The following is an 18,256-nucleotide window of genomic DNA, read 5'->3' on the forward strand; positions in this document are numbered from 1 at the left end:
AAACTTCCAATATCCTTTGTTTCTGGTTTCCCTCACTGTGGGTTCTAAAATTAGATCTATGAAACAATGATCAGATAGTGGCGCTTTAGAAATTTAGTTTAACATATGTCAAAAAATGATCGCTTACCGACCAGTAATCAATCCTAGATTTACTTTCTCCACTAGGCTTAAACCATTAAAATGTTTTAACCCATGCAAGATTACAGCTTCTCCATGCATCAATACAATTCTTTTCTGTTATAACACTTTCTACAATGTCATTATGCTTTCCTTAGTCTATGAAGCATTCTATCATCCCATTCATCTGGTGCCACATTCCTGTCACCTCCTGCTAAGATGTAATCGGTAGGGTACAGTACTTTTAGCTCTGAAATCACATTTTTAATATTTTCAATCACTAGTTTGAATTTGACCATCATTATTATAACCATAAACATTGGTTATTATAATGAATAAACTTTCAACCTTCATTACCACCGTCTCCATCAAGAGTCAGTATTTCTCCAGGGAACTTGTTGAAGCATATCGCCACACCTCCAGATCGTTTAGAACCATGACTAAATAAAATGTAGTCTCCCCATTGATTAGTCCAAAAAGCTGCATCAGCTTCGGAAGAATGCCTTTTTCCAAACATAAAAAGCGCTTTTCTTTAACAATGTCTTTCAAGCCGCTTACATTCATGTACCGTAAACACTCAACACGTTCTCACTCCCAAGTCGTAACATGTGGACGCTTGGTCAGGACCCTTTGGCGTAACGATTCAACGTAATGGGCATCTCTCGGAGTAATATTGAAACGTGAAGGGTAGTCCGATAGACTTTAATGGAGCACCGTCCTCGTAAAATATAGACGACAGGGGACCATGACGATTCAAGCTGATCTCGGTGATGACTGGCCCACAATAGGAATAAAAAATAACATAATAAATTGTATGTGTATAACGTTTAAACATAGAGATAGGCAAAATAACAGCTCCTCCTTTTTTCACAGATGTTTATTTTTTTATCATTGACTGTATAAATAAGGTTTTGCCAGATATTGCATCACACTGACAAGACATAGAATATTATTTGTAAATAAATGATATATAGGCTTTATACACTGTGCTACCATATTCGATTCATTAATCATACAACCACTTGTAACATTGCATAGTTTCATTTAACTCTGGTGTAAATGTTTAAATGTTTCAGAAACGCATATGCCGTTATTTCATGTAAAGATTGCGTGTAAACCCACTGCGGTAAAACCGCTCTGCTCAGGCCTTTTCATTGTGTTCCTATGGATAGCGGTGCCGCCCAACTAGACATAGAGCGCTATCCTTGGCGTCGCGCAGGTCGCACACCACTCGGAATTTCCGCCGAGCACGGCGCTCAAAGTTCATATTTCAACTTTGACCTTTCAAGGTGCAATATGGGCGCAACCAATGACAGAGCGTAACAAGAAGCAATGATGACGTACCTGCGCTGCTCTTGCTTCGCGCGCCTCTCGACGCTTCTGCACGCATTTCAACTCGGTAAGTAAAATAAATAGAAACAATTATCACCACAGCGATCTATTCAGGTCAATAAGTTGTTGTTCAAACCTTTCAAAAGAGATACAACAAAAATGTTTATTAATTTAATGATTAAATAAGGTAATGTCTCCAAACTTACCTCAATTATAACTTGTCTCCTGCTAGTTATACTACAGCACTTACTTTAAAAAAAAAGTTAAATTAATAAATATTTTTGTTGTATCTCTTTTCGGTGTTGTAATTTGTAGACGGCCCTAAGCATTCGTCTTACTGCCAGGTAGTAGCAGCAGCAGCAGAGACAAGAAGCCAACAAGGCAAGTGTTATTTACATACACTTCTGGTGTACTTACAAACTTTCCAATCCATCGTTTTTTGAGTGCATAACCTATTTGTACTAGTGTAGAAGTTTGGTATCATTTCGGGCATTATTAGTGGGGTACAAACGTGGGTCCATTAGCCCCCTACGCTAAGCTATTCAGCTGATAACGCTAACTCTCCCAATGTTCAACCCAGGTGAAAAAAGCTTCTGGGGGGGTGTTTGGCTCGAGGTTGTGGTGCAAAGGACCCTAGGGTGAAATTACTCCGAACCATCACTTTAATGTAACTATTACATACTTACTAATAATATACAACCTATAAAATAAGATGATAAAAGTTAGCTTCATTGTGCCGGCTGGAACAATATTGTTTAGAAATCTTTTTATGGATGGACAGTAAAATCTCTAACAAGATGTCAACTTTGGTAAGGCTTAGCTTGAAATGGTTTGTTATTTATTAGTTTTTAATAGCTCGCTTATTTTTAAATCTACAACGAGCATTTGTATTTGCTGCCATTGTCTATATATCGCTGAATAGGCAGATAACCAACAGTAATTGGATTTTCCAACTAAATGAACTTGTGCAATTTCCGGTTTTGAACCAGCCTAGGCACTAGCCATGGTGCAAGTATGAAATATTAATGTTATCAGTGTTGTTGTTTTTTGTGGTACAGTTGGTCATGATCATACTCCTAATCCTCCCTGCAACACTGCTGATCATGGCATTAACTCTGAGGTGGCCTTTGCTCCAGAGACTGCTTCAAAGACCATCTCTGCTGGTATGCAATTAATTATATAACATTCAACATGAACTGTTTGAATAAAAAAGTCTCCAAAAAAGTTTTTTAATAATATGTTTATCCCTGAATTAATCATTTTAATTTTGTATGGCTAGTTTTTAGGCAAATTATCAAACAGACAAACCATTGTGGCACCTCTTATAGCCCAACCATATGTATTTTTTTATTCTTATGTACTTTTACAATTGTAATGTCTTCTGCAAGATCTGCAGCATTCCTTGAGTGTCTCTGACGATGAGATAGAGGAAGCTGCAGTAGACCAGGGAGCTCCTCTGGCTTCCTTGGATTGGAGCACTCATAATGCTCATAATGCTTTTTTGAGAGATGGAGAGCAAAGAGACCTTGCCTTGTAAATAGCATGCTGGCATAGGGGAACGTGGCAACACAAATATGTAGTCAATGTGGGAACAACTGTGTAACTGTCAGATGTAGAGACTGCTTACCATGTTCATTCCTCTGTGCTGAATGCGACATCAGCCGGCACAACAAAACCTACAGCCTTCACAACCGGGATGCCATGTGTGCTGGTTTCTTCCAGCCATTACCTCCAACCAGTTGCGTTGTGGATAATGCTGTTACACACTGTGGTAAGTTATGGACTTCTTTGTGTGAGTGGGTATACTGTATGTCTAACTGTCGCTAATGATGAATTATCCAAACTCATTTGTGTAATGTCTTTTAGTGTGGCTTTTTCCTATTGAGATGCCTGTCCAAATCTGTGGCTGTCCACCAGAGGCACAAATCTGGTCACATCTTCATCATTAGCAATGAAGACACCAAGGAAAGTCAGTTGCTTTGGTAACAATAAATGGTAATTATGTGAAAGATTTTCTTTTGTCCAGTTAAAAAAAAAAGATTAATATTCAACAGCCACAACAATGTAATATCTGAAAGAAATGTGCACATCAGGGTTGTCATGCAAACTTGTTTGTAAGGACTGAACAGTTAGCACATACTTACTCATACCATTTACAAATGACTTATTAATGATGGTGCCCGCCAAGTCAGCGGGCTTTACTGAATCACTGAGATATATATGATTATGATATGTTATGATGATAGATATATATATATATAGATATACCCTCAATTTTGCAACAATTTATGAGGAAGACTTATTTTTTACTTTTGAGAACGTGAAGATGGCATCGCCAGGAATGTCGTGTCAGGCATTTCTATGAATGCTTGAGAAGCGGACTGTTTGCTTTGGCTGTGTCAGTATTTCTTTCTTTATTTTGCAGCATCCTACATTTTTTATGTTTTGATATCTTTTTTAATTGTTTTGTGCTGTTGTTTTTTAATTTTTTTAATAGACTGGAAAGCTCTCATCTGACAGCTTTCAAAAAAGCTTTTTTGAATGGGCTGCTTTTCGATATGAAGTTGATGCAATTTGCAAGGAGAACCAGTTTAGCTGTCCTGCCTGCACTCCAGCAATGCTTGCCGTCTCGGTTGACGGAAACTGCAAGCTTTATCGTTTCAAGAGTACAGCAAGGTATTCAAGAATTTACTCATTCGCACATGTGTATCAATGTATATATACCAGTATACCAGTATGTCAATTTTATACCAGTAAAATTGAGATTTATGTATTGTACAACCTTTCACTGCACTATATCCTAAACTGTTAAATCTGTTGTTGTTTTTTTAGATCTGAGGAGCGGCCAATCTTTGATGGTGTCTTCATTGCTAATGATGAAGATGTGACCAGATTTGTGGACCAAGTGCACAGTAAAACCAAACATGTAATTGCACTTATATCTGAATATTTAAAGTCAATCACATTATAATTCATAGTCTGTCGATATTGTCATGTGTTGTGATATCTACCTGTATACTTAATTACAAAAAAAATGAGTAATGCGTAATTTGTTTCTTGCCCTCAAAAAGTTATTTAGAATTGTTCTCTACAATGACTGTTGACAAGATCATTTGTCAATTGTGATTTTCTACAATGTATGTCACTGGAAGGGGCATTTGTGGTGGGGAGTGGTTGGCAGCCGAGAGACTTCCTACAGATCCAAGAGTAAGGTGGATGAGGAGGGACTAGAGCTGGCAGTTTGCAGGCACGGTGTCTTGCTGGCTGCCCTTAATATGTTTAGGGGTGAAATATATGCGTACCCAATGTTCTTACAGAACCAGCTTGCGCCCAAGCACGACATCACCTTCTTCTGTATGGATGTTGCATGTAAATACTGGCCCTACCTACAGAAAGTTTGTTCGGACTGTCCAGAGCGCCAGTCTCTTCAAAACATGGTTTTGCATGATAAAGCCTACGACTTCAAATGTGAGGTTGGTAATAACGTAAAATCCAAAAATGGGGGTGGTTCGACATTAGAGGAGGAAGTGAAGCAGTGTAATGCGTTTCTCTCCAGAATAGCGGTCACTACGAAGCACATGTCAAAAGCAGGTACAATATAATTGTACCTTTTATTCATAGAATGAATGACTTTTAATTAAAAGGATATTTTATTTTATTAACATACTTTCTGAGGTGTTCGCACGTAATGTTTGTGGAGATAGCAACGACTGATGTCAGATTAATTTGTGACACAACTTTGACAACCCGCTGATTGTGTTTTATATTGAATTCTACGGACATGCATCATTCTCATCAGGTAGTCTGCACTACTCATTCATCACATTTGGACAGGACTGTCAAACTCCCATTTTATAGCGATTTGGATATTAGGCGCAGGTGTCGAAAGGTGAAATATCAAGTTTGTGCTGGTGTCTTTGTTGTTAGCTTGTTTGTTATCTATAATAGGCCTACCTATAGCTTGGACACAGTTTTATAACTAACTAAAGCTTGAATGTCACTAGATAATCTAAACAAGTGGTGTGTCCGTGGTTTACAGTCAGAGACCGTGGTAGAGACACACAACGTTACACTCGCCAGACAACGAGTAATATTTTCGTAACAAAAACAGTTCATTTGTTCATGTATATCTGTCAGGTCCAAAACTACTGTCCCAGCAACCCGTTCCTACCGTAATGTTTCACAAGACCCCGACGAATGTGAAAAAGAGGCGAATTGATCAGAATTGTTTACTGCAGTGGTGCAGCCCTGCCTGCAACACATATCACCAGTTAATTCAAAAACCAGTAACACCTGGTCTTGGATCTCCAATAGATATGTCACACATTCAGCCAGTCTACCATCAGATACAAATAATCTTTTGTCCAAATACTTTGGTTTATGACCAAATACCTGCAGAACTAATGGTATTTTCATCAGCTTTAGCCTTAGCTGTGTGATTACTGCTAACTATCACATCTTAGCATGCTAGAACACTATAATTGTGGACATGGAAAACATACCTGCTTAACATCGGCATGTTAGCATTGTCATTGTGTGCACGTTATCATTAGTTAGCATTTACATCTTAGCACAGCTGTGCATAAGTACAGCCTCACAGATTCACTGACTGTAGACTCTTTTTGTGAAGCTGCCACCTTTTTTTATTTTAACTAAAAAAGTGCCCTAGTCAACTTTTGCTGTGGTCGTCTATCATGTCTGTTTTTATTCATTATCATTTTGAAGCTGTGGTTCTTGGAAAGTACAGAACGTATTTGCATCTTGATTTAATCCTTTACGATCTTATATTGTTTTTATACTTACATTGTTTTTATTCTAATACTTGATTTTCTTAACCTTCTTATATTTAGAGAATGTGTGAAATGCACCCACAATGTGCCAATAGCATAAGACAAAAAAACACAATAAAGGATATATGTATATATAGTTACTATGTATATGGAAAATTAATACAAAGAAGAAAAAATGATGTAGGCTATATTAAATACATACATTTAAACAATACAAAAAATATTATATTACAAAATTAAGAAGGCACTTTTTGTGGTTTTTATGGCAAAATAGTGCAGCAGATATTTGACTTCTGAAAGCAAAAATGAATTAGGTAGGCTGTATATAACAATAAATTATGATGTAAGATTAATTACATGAATGCAACCTGGACACAGATAAGTGCCAGGTTGCTCACATTTCTTTTAACTTTTCTTTTATCTTTTGCATTCTTCTTTTTTACTAGCAGTTTTGAATGGCGGAACCATGTCTCTTTTAACTTTTGTCCTTGATAGGAGAATCATGCACTTAAGGTTGACATATACTGATCCCAATCAAGGGATTATTAAACTTTCTCATCTCTGATTATTTCATTAACAACACTGAAGTAATAAATGAAGTGATGGCTCATTTATTTGTAGATGTGTTATACCATTGCCATGCTGCTGTTCCCAACTGATTGAATATGAAGTTTACTTTATTTTTGAAAGAATGATTAAATGCAATTTTTTCATACATTTCATTTGTTGCTCCAAAAACAATTGCTTGAAAAACTGAAGAAATAGTTAAATGCCAAGCAGTTTCATTATCTTATAAAATATGTTATGGAATATGAAAAATAAAGGCAGGTTTATTTTTAGCTTTTCATTACAATGTTAAGGCTATCCCCAATATTACAGGTGTCTTATCTCATTGAGACTCTTTCATTCTTTTTTTTTTTTTTAAATGGGACAGGGCCTGGTGTTAGGTAGGTTCAGAGCGATCCACCACACCCCGGACTTCTCCCATTTGGACGCTTTTGTAGGTCCCAGAGATTTTTTTATTTTATTTGAAAAAATGAATTATTAAATACATTTTTCATACATTTCATTTGTTGCTTGAAAAAATGTAAATTTAATTAGTTTTACTGTCTCATAAACTATTTTAAGGCACATAAAACAAAAGCAGATTTATTTTTAGCTTTTCATTATAATGGTATGGACATACAATACACTGTAAAAAAAAAAGTTATTTCACTGGAATTCACTGTATAATTTTACGGATTTTTTCCGTTTTTTCCACATTAAGTGTTAATGCCATACAAATACAGAAAAATACTTTTATTTTAAATAAAACCCATTAAATTATGGTTTTAGTCTGTAAATTGATATAATGAGATAATATAGTTGTTTAACAGGATAATTCCATTGCTTTATGGTCTTGAAAGTTAAATTACATTGGAATTTTATGTAAAAGAACAAAACCATAATTTATTCAGTGTGTTAAAATTGAGGGCATCTTTCTGTTTTTTTACAGTTAAACCTTAAATTTAATGTAAAAAAACGTTAAAAAACAATCGTTAAAAAACTGTAAAAAATCTGGCAGCAAAAGTTGCCAAACACTTACCGTGAAATGACAGTAAAAAACCTTATGTTATTCTACAAGGAATTTCTTTTTAAAATACAGATATTTACTGTACATTTTCTGTATTTTCACAGTCCAACTACTGTAGAATTAAAAAAAGAATTTTAATCAACAAACATATTTAGAATGTCAAACAAATGTATAAATCTGTACAAACACTGAAAAATATTGCAAAATACCTTAAAATTACATAATTTAAATGAAAACTGCTGTTTTCATACGGTTTTCTTTGGTAAATTCACAAGATTATCCAATCCATCCACAAGAACTCCCTGTTAAAGTACAGATTTCTGGATGTAAAACACACAAAAATCATGTCAAATTAATGTAAAATTACCCTATTTGACAGCCCATTAATAGTATCTTAAAAGCTTTAGGCATTTATTTTACATGATTATCCAATCAATTTACAGTAAATTCCTGTTTAATACTGGTTTTCTACTGTACAAAAAACAATATGTGATAATAACTTGCAGAACCATTATTTTATAGTCATTACTTTATATAAATTATTTATCAGCAATTACAATCAACTCTTCAATATGTCTATAGGCTTTTCCCCGTAAATGTATAAGGGTTTACTTTATAAACAATATTGTATAGTGTTAAAAAGAAACTATCTAATATACTGTACTTTAATCATTAATATATTAGGTTTACTTTAAACAAACAATACTTTATAGTGATTAAAAGCAACTATTCAATATATCTACAGACTTATCCCATTAATTTACTGTGTGTGTATATATATATATATATATAATATTTACAATTAACTATCCAATATATGCATCAGAGACTCTTCAGAGGGTAAATATTGGTATAATGTAGGATCCATTTTAGCTTATGCAATGTGGTCTCATACATACTGTGTGTTAGTGTTTTAATCGCTGTCAAACATCATGTCCAGTATCTCTTAATGCAAGTCTACTAAATTCTGCCATAGAGTAGGACTTGTATTTAGCTTTGCAGTTATTTGAAGAGGGGTTAACAGAGGTACTGAGACAAGTAGGACCAGCCATACCCGTTTAATGCATTGAATGAGGCTGACATGAACCCTCACTGCATGGCCTCAACAACTCCACAGCAAAAACCTACAAGCAATTGTTCTCAATTATAGTTGGACCAATGTAATTATATTAGAAACTACACTACTGTAATATTTTGCAAGCATATTTATGGTAATACAAACACTAAAACAACTTGGCAGCACACAAGCTTAAAAAGCTGTACTGTACCAAATCACCACTGGGGCCAATGCGGACAAAGATGCTGTATTTAGATCTTTGTAAAAATAAACATTCTTTCACCTAAATATTTGTGGAAACAAAGCCATAGCTTCAGTTATGGGAATGCATAAGAGACAAGAGTCAACCTAAACTACAAGCTTTGGATGTACATGATGTCTATTTTAGTCCAAGTCGGTGATATGCTCATCACTATATAATCATGTTTTGGTCTGGCGAATTAGTTGACAAAAGAATCGTGCAGCCACAGTTCACATCACATAGGCTCACAACCCTATAGGCCTACAGGATGACGATACAGTACACAGAGAGCCAGGCAGCCTGCAGCATGGGTAAGCCTACATCTTCACCATCCTAATATTTTAGGGGGCATCTGATGATGACATGGGCCTATTTCAGATTCATGGCCCAACATCTGTTTCCATTGACTGCTTACTAAGGGGTGATAAATCAATATTAATGCACACCAATACCTCAAATATGTACCTGCTTGCCTAACTTGCACACCACCTAAACTAACTTGTTCCGCTAGTTCCAACCCTCATACAGTTTAATTCAACCCTGCGTTTATACGCCACAACAGACACAACAGAGCCATTCGTGTAATGTCAGATGTTGCTTGATATGGTCCTATACCTGTAATTTAATGTAACAATAAAGGAACCTCGAATTGTGTGTGGCTGCCCATTTAAAGTGTGTCCCCTCTTATGAAAGTCATGCCTACCGACAAACCGTATGGACATCTGCAACATTATGCTTATTTGAGAAATTATCTGTGATTTCATTTCAAAACTGAAGGAGTAGGCTTTTCATAAAAGGCTGTTATGAATGTCATGAAAATAAGCAATTCAGAAATTTTGGGAAGTTTTTACTGTTTTTCCCAATTTCCCACAGTCAGAAACTAATATGCAGACCTCTTTTTTCAACACAGTCTCACTCCTGGACTGCAGAAGCCTCCTCAGCCCTGCAGGACTGTTTTTCTTTGAACATACAGACATTGAGCACCACACATTCACAGTCCTCTCCTACATCAACTTCTGCAAAGCGGAAATACAAAGAACGCATTGAGGACAACTTCAATGACAACAACCCCCGTGCAATGTGGCAGGGTGTAAAGAACATTACTGGATATAAACAGAGCAACAGTAACACCAACTCCATCAACCCAGACAAATTGACTAACAAACTAAAAAAACACTGGGTCTGGGAGACCTTCTCTGCCAGTGGATCAAAGACTTCCTCACCAATAGACCCCGGCGTGTCAGGATCAGCCATCATACCTCCTCTAGCATTATTCTCAACAAGCCCTCTATTCACTCTTCACCCACGACTGCACCTCCTCCCACAACTCCAACACACAGTGACTAATTGTAATGGCACAACAGTATTTACCAGTGAAATGCAATACAACAGTGTCACCTAGTGGCCATCTGAATTAACATCAGACTGCACACAAGGGATCTGGAATTTCTTTTTGGCCACTAATCTAATTACTACGGAGCTATATAACTATCTCGTGGCCTCAAGATAGTATCTCGTGACATCCAAAACACTCATCAAAACACACCTCTTCAGATTACCACATACAATAGTCTTACATTTCTCACCTGATAGTTACTGGTTCTATTGTTTTTAATTGCTTTTAATATGCTTGTTTATATGTTGGTTTTATTACTTATCTGTTTTTAATGTGATGTATGTGCTGGTTTTACTGTGAAGTGTCTTTGAGTACCATGAAAAGCGCTATATAAATAAAATGTATTATTATTATTATTATTATTATTATTATTATACATGCAATGTAGAAATCACAAAAACGGTAGACAGTAAAGAACAAAACATAAACAATAGAGAATAACATTTAACAAGTAGCTAGATGAATAAAACGTTTAAACTACCTTAGTTTAAATAATGTTTTTTGAACCTGTTGGTCCTGCAAGTACCCAGATGGTGTCCGCAGCTGGACAGAAGCAACTTTATTTCATTAAAAAGAGGATGGCTCGGTTCACACAGGACTGACTGGGCCTTCTTAAGCACCCTCGCCTGATACAGTGCAGTCAGGTAAGAGCTGCAATTTTGCTGCATGCCTTTACAACGCCTTAGTACCAACTAATCGCTAGACTCACTTCCATATAAGCCTGATTACTGCACTCCAGTACCATACAATACATAACACCATCTATAACACATGTCAAATGGGAATAGCTGAGTCAGTGTTTGCTGTGTGACTGGGTTCAGTGCTTATCTGATCCAACCTATCAATGAAGTGCAGCTCCTCTTCACATCTGTTCACATTTATTTGTTAAAACAAAACAAAAACTATTTGGTTTATGACCTGTACAGTGTAGGTAAGAATAACATATTATTTTTTTTAAAGAAATAGACAACTCAAAGGAGGTTCAAGCTCAATAAAATCGGGAAAGGCTATTTCATAAAAGTACGTTTTAAGAATGGACATGGTCCATGAACCATGGTTATTTGTACCAAATTTAATGGCAATGCATGCAATAGTTGTTGAGCTATTTCAGGCTTCTAGGTGGTAATATTTGTAGTTTTATAAATGTGGAGGTCAAAGGTGCAATATGTAATATTGTATGTAATACTGGCAGCTAGCGGTTAAAATAGTTACTGCACTACCAATTCAAAATACTGGAGAGTCGTTTCCCCCGCCCCCTCCTGCCCAGACTCGAAGTACACGGGGGTTGCCAGGCTGAGACCGCAGCATTCACAACAATGTTGCTAGACGCTTTTCTCACATAGCCAGACATTACTCCACAGCACAGCGGAGTAGCTAACGTTAGATGCTAGTCTCACATAGTCAGACATTACTCCACAGCACAGCGGAGTAGCTAACGGTAGATGCTAGCTATATTGACATAAAAGCCCGTGCTCACGCGGAGCTCTGTAACCAACTGACAGACACACTTTTTCACTCACAGTCCTCTCCACACGCCAGTCAGGCACACTTCCTCGGCTTAGAATTACAATACGAAACGCTAAAAATACCACTACCTTGCCGACGGAACACACTTCATTGGCTTAGAATTACGGCAACAATCGCTAAACACACTGCAAACTCACAGTCCTCTCTTTCTGATTTACAGCCCCCCTCTCGTGGCTTAAAATAACTCACCGTTGTCGGCTCCAGCCGCTGAACTACACGTTGTAAACAGCCATGGCCCGCTTGCCTGGTCCTCCCGGTAACGTTAGCTAGCAGTTAGCAGGGTTAGCATGGCGGCATTAGCCAGGACCAGTCGGGATCACTTTACTGGCTGTGTCTCAATTGTTTTTGCGAGTAACCAACAAATGTTGAAATGACAAAAAATGCCCATCCCTAGTAGCTGTGATAAATTAGCCTGAAGCTAATGTTTACCTGTTCAAGAGGAAATAAGCCAATTCTGCGTCCTTTTGGGATCTAAGCTGTCTCCATCTTTCAAATACATCTCCAATATTTACCAGGGGGTTGTTACGTCTCTGGTCACGCAACTGTTAGAAACATGCTGTTTTCTTTCTTTTATGTCATGTAGAATCTATCTCCGTTGATCCTGTTCGTTTGTTTGCTGCTTTCATGGCTGTACTACCGTTACAGCTGTAGCGCGCTGGGTTTACGTTTTTACAGGTATATCTGGCAACCCGGCCTGGCTGTCAAACTGGGCCGTTGATAACAACACACAGATCAAAACATAAACATAAATTCCGTCACGGAATGTAAATTTCAAAAAGAAAAAATACTGAAATTAGCATTGTTGTCAGAAAAGATAGTATTTCAGTTTAACATGTTTCCTTAATATCTGATGAGGCATTGGTGTCATTTTGGACTTATTACAGTACAAATATTACATATTGGACCTTTAACAAGATAAAATCAATGAAAGGCAAATCTGATGAAGTCTATTTGAACGTATCTCTATACTGGAATTTCCAACAACCATGCTATTGTGTTCATGCTGATGGCATGACCATTATACACAATGCAGGATAATATTGAGAACTATTAACTTAGTGAGGAAAAACAGACTCATAAGGAAGTAACTTATGATTTTGCTTTATCCTCCAAATTATCATACTGTATCAGTGACCTTTTACCGGGAACTCATAACATCCATCCATCCATCTTCGTCCGCTTATCTGGTTTCGGGTTGCGGGGGGAGCAGCTCCAGCAGGGGACCCCAAACTTCCCTTTCCCGAGCAACATTAACCAGCTCCGACTGGGGGATCCTGAGGCGTTCCCAGGCCAGGTTGGAGATATAATCCCTCCACCTAGTCCTGGGTCTTCCCCGAGGCCTCCTCCCAGCTAACTCATAACAGTGTTTGTCAAATGTCATCTGAGAAAACTTTAAGGAATCCAAATCTCCTCACACAAACACAAATATGTAATCATGAAGCTATTAAAAATGACCCAAACCTTAAAGGAATACACCACAGAATAGTGTTTTGGGTATCAATTAGTCTGGATCAATGGAAGAACATTTCCAGGTAATCTGCCGTTTGCGGTCCTTTCTCTGCTCTACTCTGAAGTAGCAATGCAGTCGTTCTCATGCACATCTGTGTGGGAGGGGTTAGGGCAAGCTACTTTCAAATCTTGCTATAATAGCTTTCCAACATTGCTAACCCTGCCAAGTTGTTTCGTACAAAATAAAATCACTAGCATTTTAAAGTCCACTCCGATTTGTTTTTCTTATTGTTACTTCACTTCTTGAATGTCTGAGTTTCACTGTGCAGAGATGAAGAGGGAAGGTTTCCCTAAGCTCACCTTGTTTTGGTAATGTCTGCCTTTAATCACCAGGACAGCTTAGATATGAAAGGGGAGAGAGAGGGTGAAGAAATGGAGGAAATTGCTGCAGGTTGGACTCGAACTCTAGGCCTCTGGGTCGAGGAAGAAACATCTTCATATAAACGCACGCTCTACCAACTGTGCTACCTGGGCGCCTCCACAGTTTCACATTTTACTGAATGCACCAAGATGTTAAACTCTTAAAAATGTTAAAAACTAACAAGATATTTTATCTCCTACATGGTCTTATCTCTGAATATTTCATTAACAACACTGAAGTAATAAATGAAGTGCTGACTCATTTTTCTGTAGGTATTTTATACCATCATACCACCAGCTGTCTGTGACCTGCATACTGATTGAATATTTGAGTGATGATGACACAGATTTGGTTTGCATGTAAGTTTATTTTATTTGAAACAATGAATTATTAAATACATTTTTCAAACATTTCATTTGTTGCTTGAAAAAATTTAAATTGAATTAGTTTTACTGTCTTATAAAATATGTTAAGGCACATAAAACAAAAGCAGGTTTATTTTTAGCTTTTCATTACAATGTTATGGACATACAATATGTCAGGTTTCGTATCTCATGAAACTGCTCAGGGACAGAGCTTGGCATCAGGTATAGGTTCACTGTGATCCACCACACCCCGGACTTCTCCCATTTGGACACTTTTGTAGGTCCCAGAGATGGACATCCATGTGGTCTTCCCATTTCTGTAGGTGCGCTTGAGGCGTGCAGTGTATGGGATGTCTGCTGTGTACTTATATCCCACCATACTGACACGGCAGGAGTGTTTTGCTGGTATTTCAGCCTCAACAGAAACAGTGTGGGTGGTCGACTCGATATGAGTGGTCCCCTTGGTGTACTGGAGGGTCGTTTCAGCGCTAACCTCAACGCTTGCGGACATGATTTCGGGGATTCCGGCAGTGATGGTACTCTTGACGCCCACTGTAAACGAAAAGCTGGTGTCCCACCTTTGCTCCCTTTGGGTTGTCTTTGAGAGGGTATTTGTTTGTTTCACTGAATGGCACTCATTGTTGGTGAGGACAGACTTTTGCATGGTCTCTGGAGGATGCTGAATGATTTTAACATCATCAGTTTTATATTTGACATCAGATATGTCCTCGCTGATTGCATCTTTGTTAACGGTCAGGACCTCGTAGTCCCTGTACCAATACTCATAACCTTCCCACGGAAGGTAGAAACACTTATTTTGAACATCTACCTTGCCAAGACCATACTGGTTCTTCCCAACATATACATTGCTGCCGGAGTAGGTCTCGACTGCATTATCAGGCACTGAACCCCAGGAGCCATCCTTCCATTCCAAAAACTCAAAGTTGTCTTTGTTTACCAGGATCTCAAATGGGGAGCCATGGAGCTCTTTATTACAATAGGGGTAGTAGAGGAAGCAAGGATTCTTCTCAGGGTTGTAGAAGCCGGCCTCGCGCCTGAATTTGCCAACGTAGTCAGTGCGTTTAACGTATTCGTTGTAGCTTGAAACTGCTCCGTTGGGGAGAGAGCCATCAAAGGTCTGCCATTCCAGGTTGGTTTGACCAACCTTGAGTGAGGGGGACTGGTCCACGTTGTTCTCAATCCCTTTGAGAACAACAACTGTCTTAGCCTTATTAGCTTGATTTTCCGATTGGTTAGCAGGGATGTTAGGAACTATGTTCTCCAGACTTGGGTTCAGTGACATGACTGTAAAAGGAAAAAAGACACACATAGGAACAATGTTATATAAACAAAATTACATCAGTAAACAATCAATTTTTTCCTAATGCTTTTAGCTAAATTTTTAATAAATGCTACAGGGCAAACAAAAACTAGCCAATGGAGAGCGAAAATCTAAATGTTAATCCCAATTTATATCTCTTGCTTTCTTAATAAAAAAGGAGGTCAGTGACTGCTGTCATTAATTAGAAATAGTCAAACTGACCTAAACACCGTGCCCAAACAGCGGTTGTCCAACCATAGCTTGGCCACCGTAACTATGTATGGCTGTCAGTCAGTCTTTAGATTTCTCCACATATTTTACACCTGTAAAACTAGTTAAAAGAAGTTAGAGGGTTGTGTCTTTTTCCATCCTTTGGAAAATTCAAAAACACAAGTGTGTTGTGGATTCAATTGTTCTTAACTGCTCAATCATGAGATGCAACTGTTAACATGCAACAACAAAAAGGGAAAAAAGACTTTAAGATATCCACTTTATTTGTCAAACCCAGATTCCTGAGATCTCGTATTAATTTCATCTGAACTTTATGAATTAATTTGTTCACATAGCGAGGACCCCATCATGCACTTACAATTGAATTGCCTTCATAAGCAATCTTTTAACAGCCAGTATGGAAAGTAGGAACAATTACTGCAACCAACAACCCTGTTAACATATGGACTAGTGAAGATTGTATCAAGATAGACTAGAAAAATGTCAACCTATACGTTAACATTAAAAGCATAACATACTGTTTTCAATGCCTTGTTTTTTGATGCTAAAATGTAGTGTCACTGTTCTAGCTCCATAGTTTTCTTCTGTTTCCCTCTATGTGTAGATTTTATTTAAGTTATGCATAAATGAGGACACTTGGAAAATAAAGAATGGGAAATAGTTGTTGTACGGTAGTTTCAGTTTACCTAGATTGTCGTTCTTCTCACTGGCTGAGGAAAGAGCCGGCAGGGCAATCAGCAGCAATACTCTGAAACACAGAAAAAAATATCTGTTAATTGCTGTAATAAAATAACTTAAAATCTAACCCTGGTAAAAATATCAGAACATCAAGGACACACACAGACTCACAATGTAAAAACAATACCAGCGTCTCTGTTGTGGCTGGAAATAAAGTAAACATAGTTTAATGTTTTCGAAAGACAACACAATAATGTGCTGGCGTATATGAGCAAACAAGGAAAGGATCCAAATAAGACAAAAGCAGGCAGACACTATCAGTTCACTGGATTTATGGGGTCGTTAGAAAAACTTACAGTGACACCGGTCAAAATTCCAGGGATCAGGCAGAGGGTCAGGCAGGTAGGCAGACGGGCAGGTAGGCAGGCAGGTAGGATGCAAGATAGGCGACAGGTGACTGGGTTCCAGGTAACCGATGCTAGAAAGCAAAATGGCAACTTTGCCAAACTGGTAGAGAGTAGGAGAAAGATGCTGGTATAAATACTGCAGAGCTGATAAGGAAATGGCATGGCAGGTGGGGAAATGGGCGGGGAAGCTCAGGTAAGGGAATTTTTTATACCTAATACTTAATCTTAATCCTGTTTATCCAGTTTTTTTTTTTAATCTGCAATTGTCATTTATGTTTCCTGATGGTGGACACACTCATGTTCTCTGGAGGATAGCGGGACATTTTAGACAAAGACACATAAGGAAGAATCAGACATACACTATAAAATAATAATTCACCAACATGTTTCTTGCTTGGCCAGTAAATGTTCCTCCATTCTCCCTTTTAGAATTGATTTTACAGATACAGTACTTTATATATATATATATATATATTCTTTTTTTTGGGGGCTTTTTGAGGCCTTTATTTGGATAGGACAGTTTAGACTTAAAAGGGAAGAGAGAGGAGGAATGACCTGCAGCAAAGGGCCGCAGGTCGGAGTCAAAACTGCGGCTAATGCGTCGAGGAGTAAACCTCTATATATGGGCGCCCGCTCTACCAGGTGAGCTAACCAGGGGCCCAAGATACAGTACCTTTAAGGCTCTGCATTGTCAGGGTCACAGTTCCTGGTGAGATAGTGTCAAACCATGAGAAAGTGAATCAGATTTCAGCTGAAAAGCAACCATTTCTCTGCAGGCACAATTTGGTTGTGTGTCCTTCAGTAAAGGCTTTGTTTACAAGCCCTTACTGAATGTTAGTTAATTAGTTACTTCCCCAAAACACACATCACTTTCCTGTTTCAATGTGAAACACCTTGTAACTTTGTTTAGAATATATTACCACTTATATATATATTTTATTTATTAAATCCAAATGTAAACCAAGTTCCATTAGTAACCCTCAAACATATTTTTTGTATTCCTTTTCATGTCCCAATATGTCACAAAAAACAAGATGTAAAAATAAATTATAATTGCAAGATGTACAATAAATAATTTTGCCACAGTTTCTTATTGATTTAGGATCAGAACATCTAAACATGTTTCGTGGCGAAATCTTTGCCTACCCAATGGTCCTCCAAAAAGAGTTCATTTGCTCGAACTTTGTTGCCATGGACGTGACCTGTCGCTACTTTCCATATGTGGAAAAAGTGACTGAAGTGCTGCATTATCTAGCTCCTTTTAAGGAAATTAAGCCATGCCTGTCTGTGATGCATGCAAAAGCACACAATACAAAGAGGTAATGTCTTTTTGAAATTTGCCACTGCAAGT

General features: G+C 37.7%; 1 protein-coding gene across 2 annotated transcripts; it reads right to left on the minus strand.

Annotated features, from left to right (window-relative positions):
* Nucleotides 1-14,335: 14,335 nt before the first annotated feature.
* LOC120560948 (natterin-3-like) lies at nt 14,336-17,029 on the minus strand. Of its 2 annotated transcripts, none has more exons than XM_039803857.1 (3): nt 16,855-17,029; nt 16,507-16,568; nt 14,336-15,573 (listed from the first exon to the last, which is right to left on the minus strand). In XM_039803857.1, exon 3 carries the CDS (start codon nt 15,569-15,571, stop codon nt 14,468-14,470), a length of 1,104 nt encoding a protein of 367 aa, XP_039659791.1. In that variant the 5' UTR covers nt 15,572-15,573; nt 16,507-16,568; nt 16,855-17,029; the 3' UTR covers nt 14,336-14,467. The 2 variants fall into 2 exon arrangements, with proteins under 2 accessions (XP_039659791.1, XP_039659792.1); XM_039803858.1 differs by lacking the exon at nt 16,855-17,029 and adding an exon at nt 16,670-16,749.
* Between the last annotated feature and the right edge of the window lie 1,227 nt (nt 17,030-18,256).

This window comes from Perca fluviatilis, chromosome 6 (assembly GCF_010015445.1).
Source record: "Perca fluviatilis chromosome 6, GENO_Pfluv_1.0, whole genome shotgun sequence".
In the NCBI taxonomy this organism is placed as follows: Eukaryota; Metazoa; Chordata; class Actinopteri; order Perciformes; family Percidae; genus Perca; species Perca fluviatilis.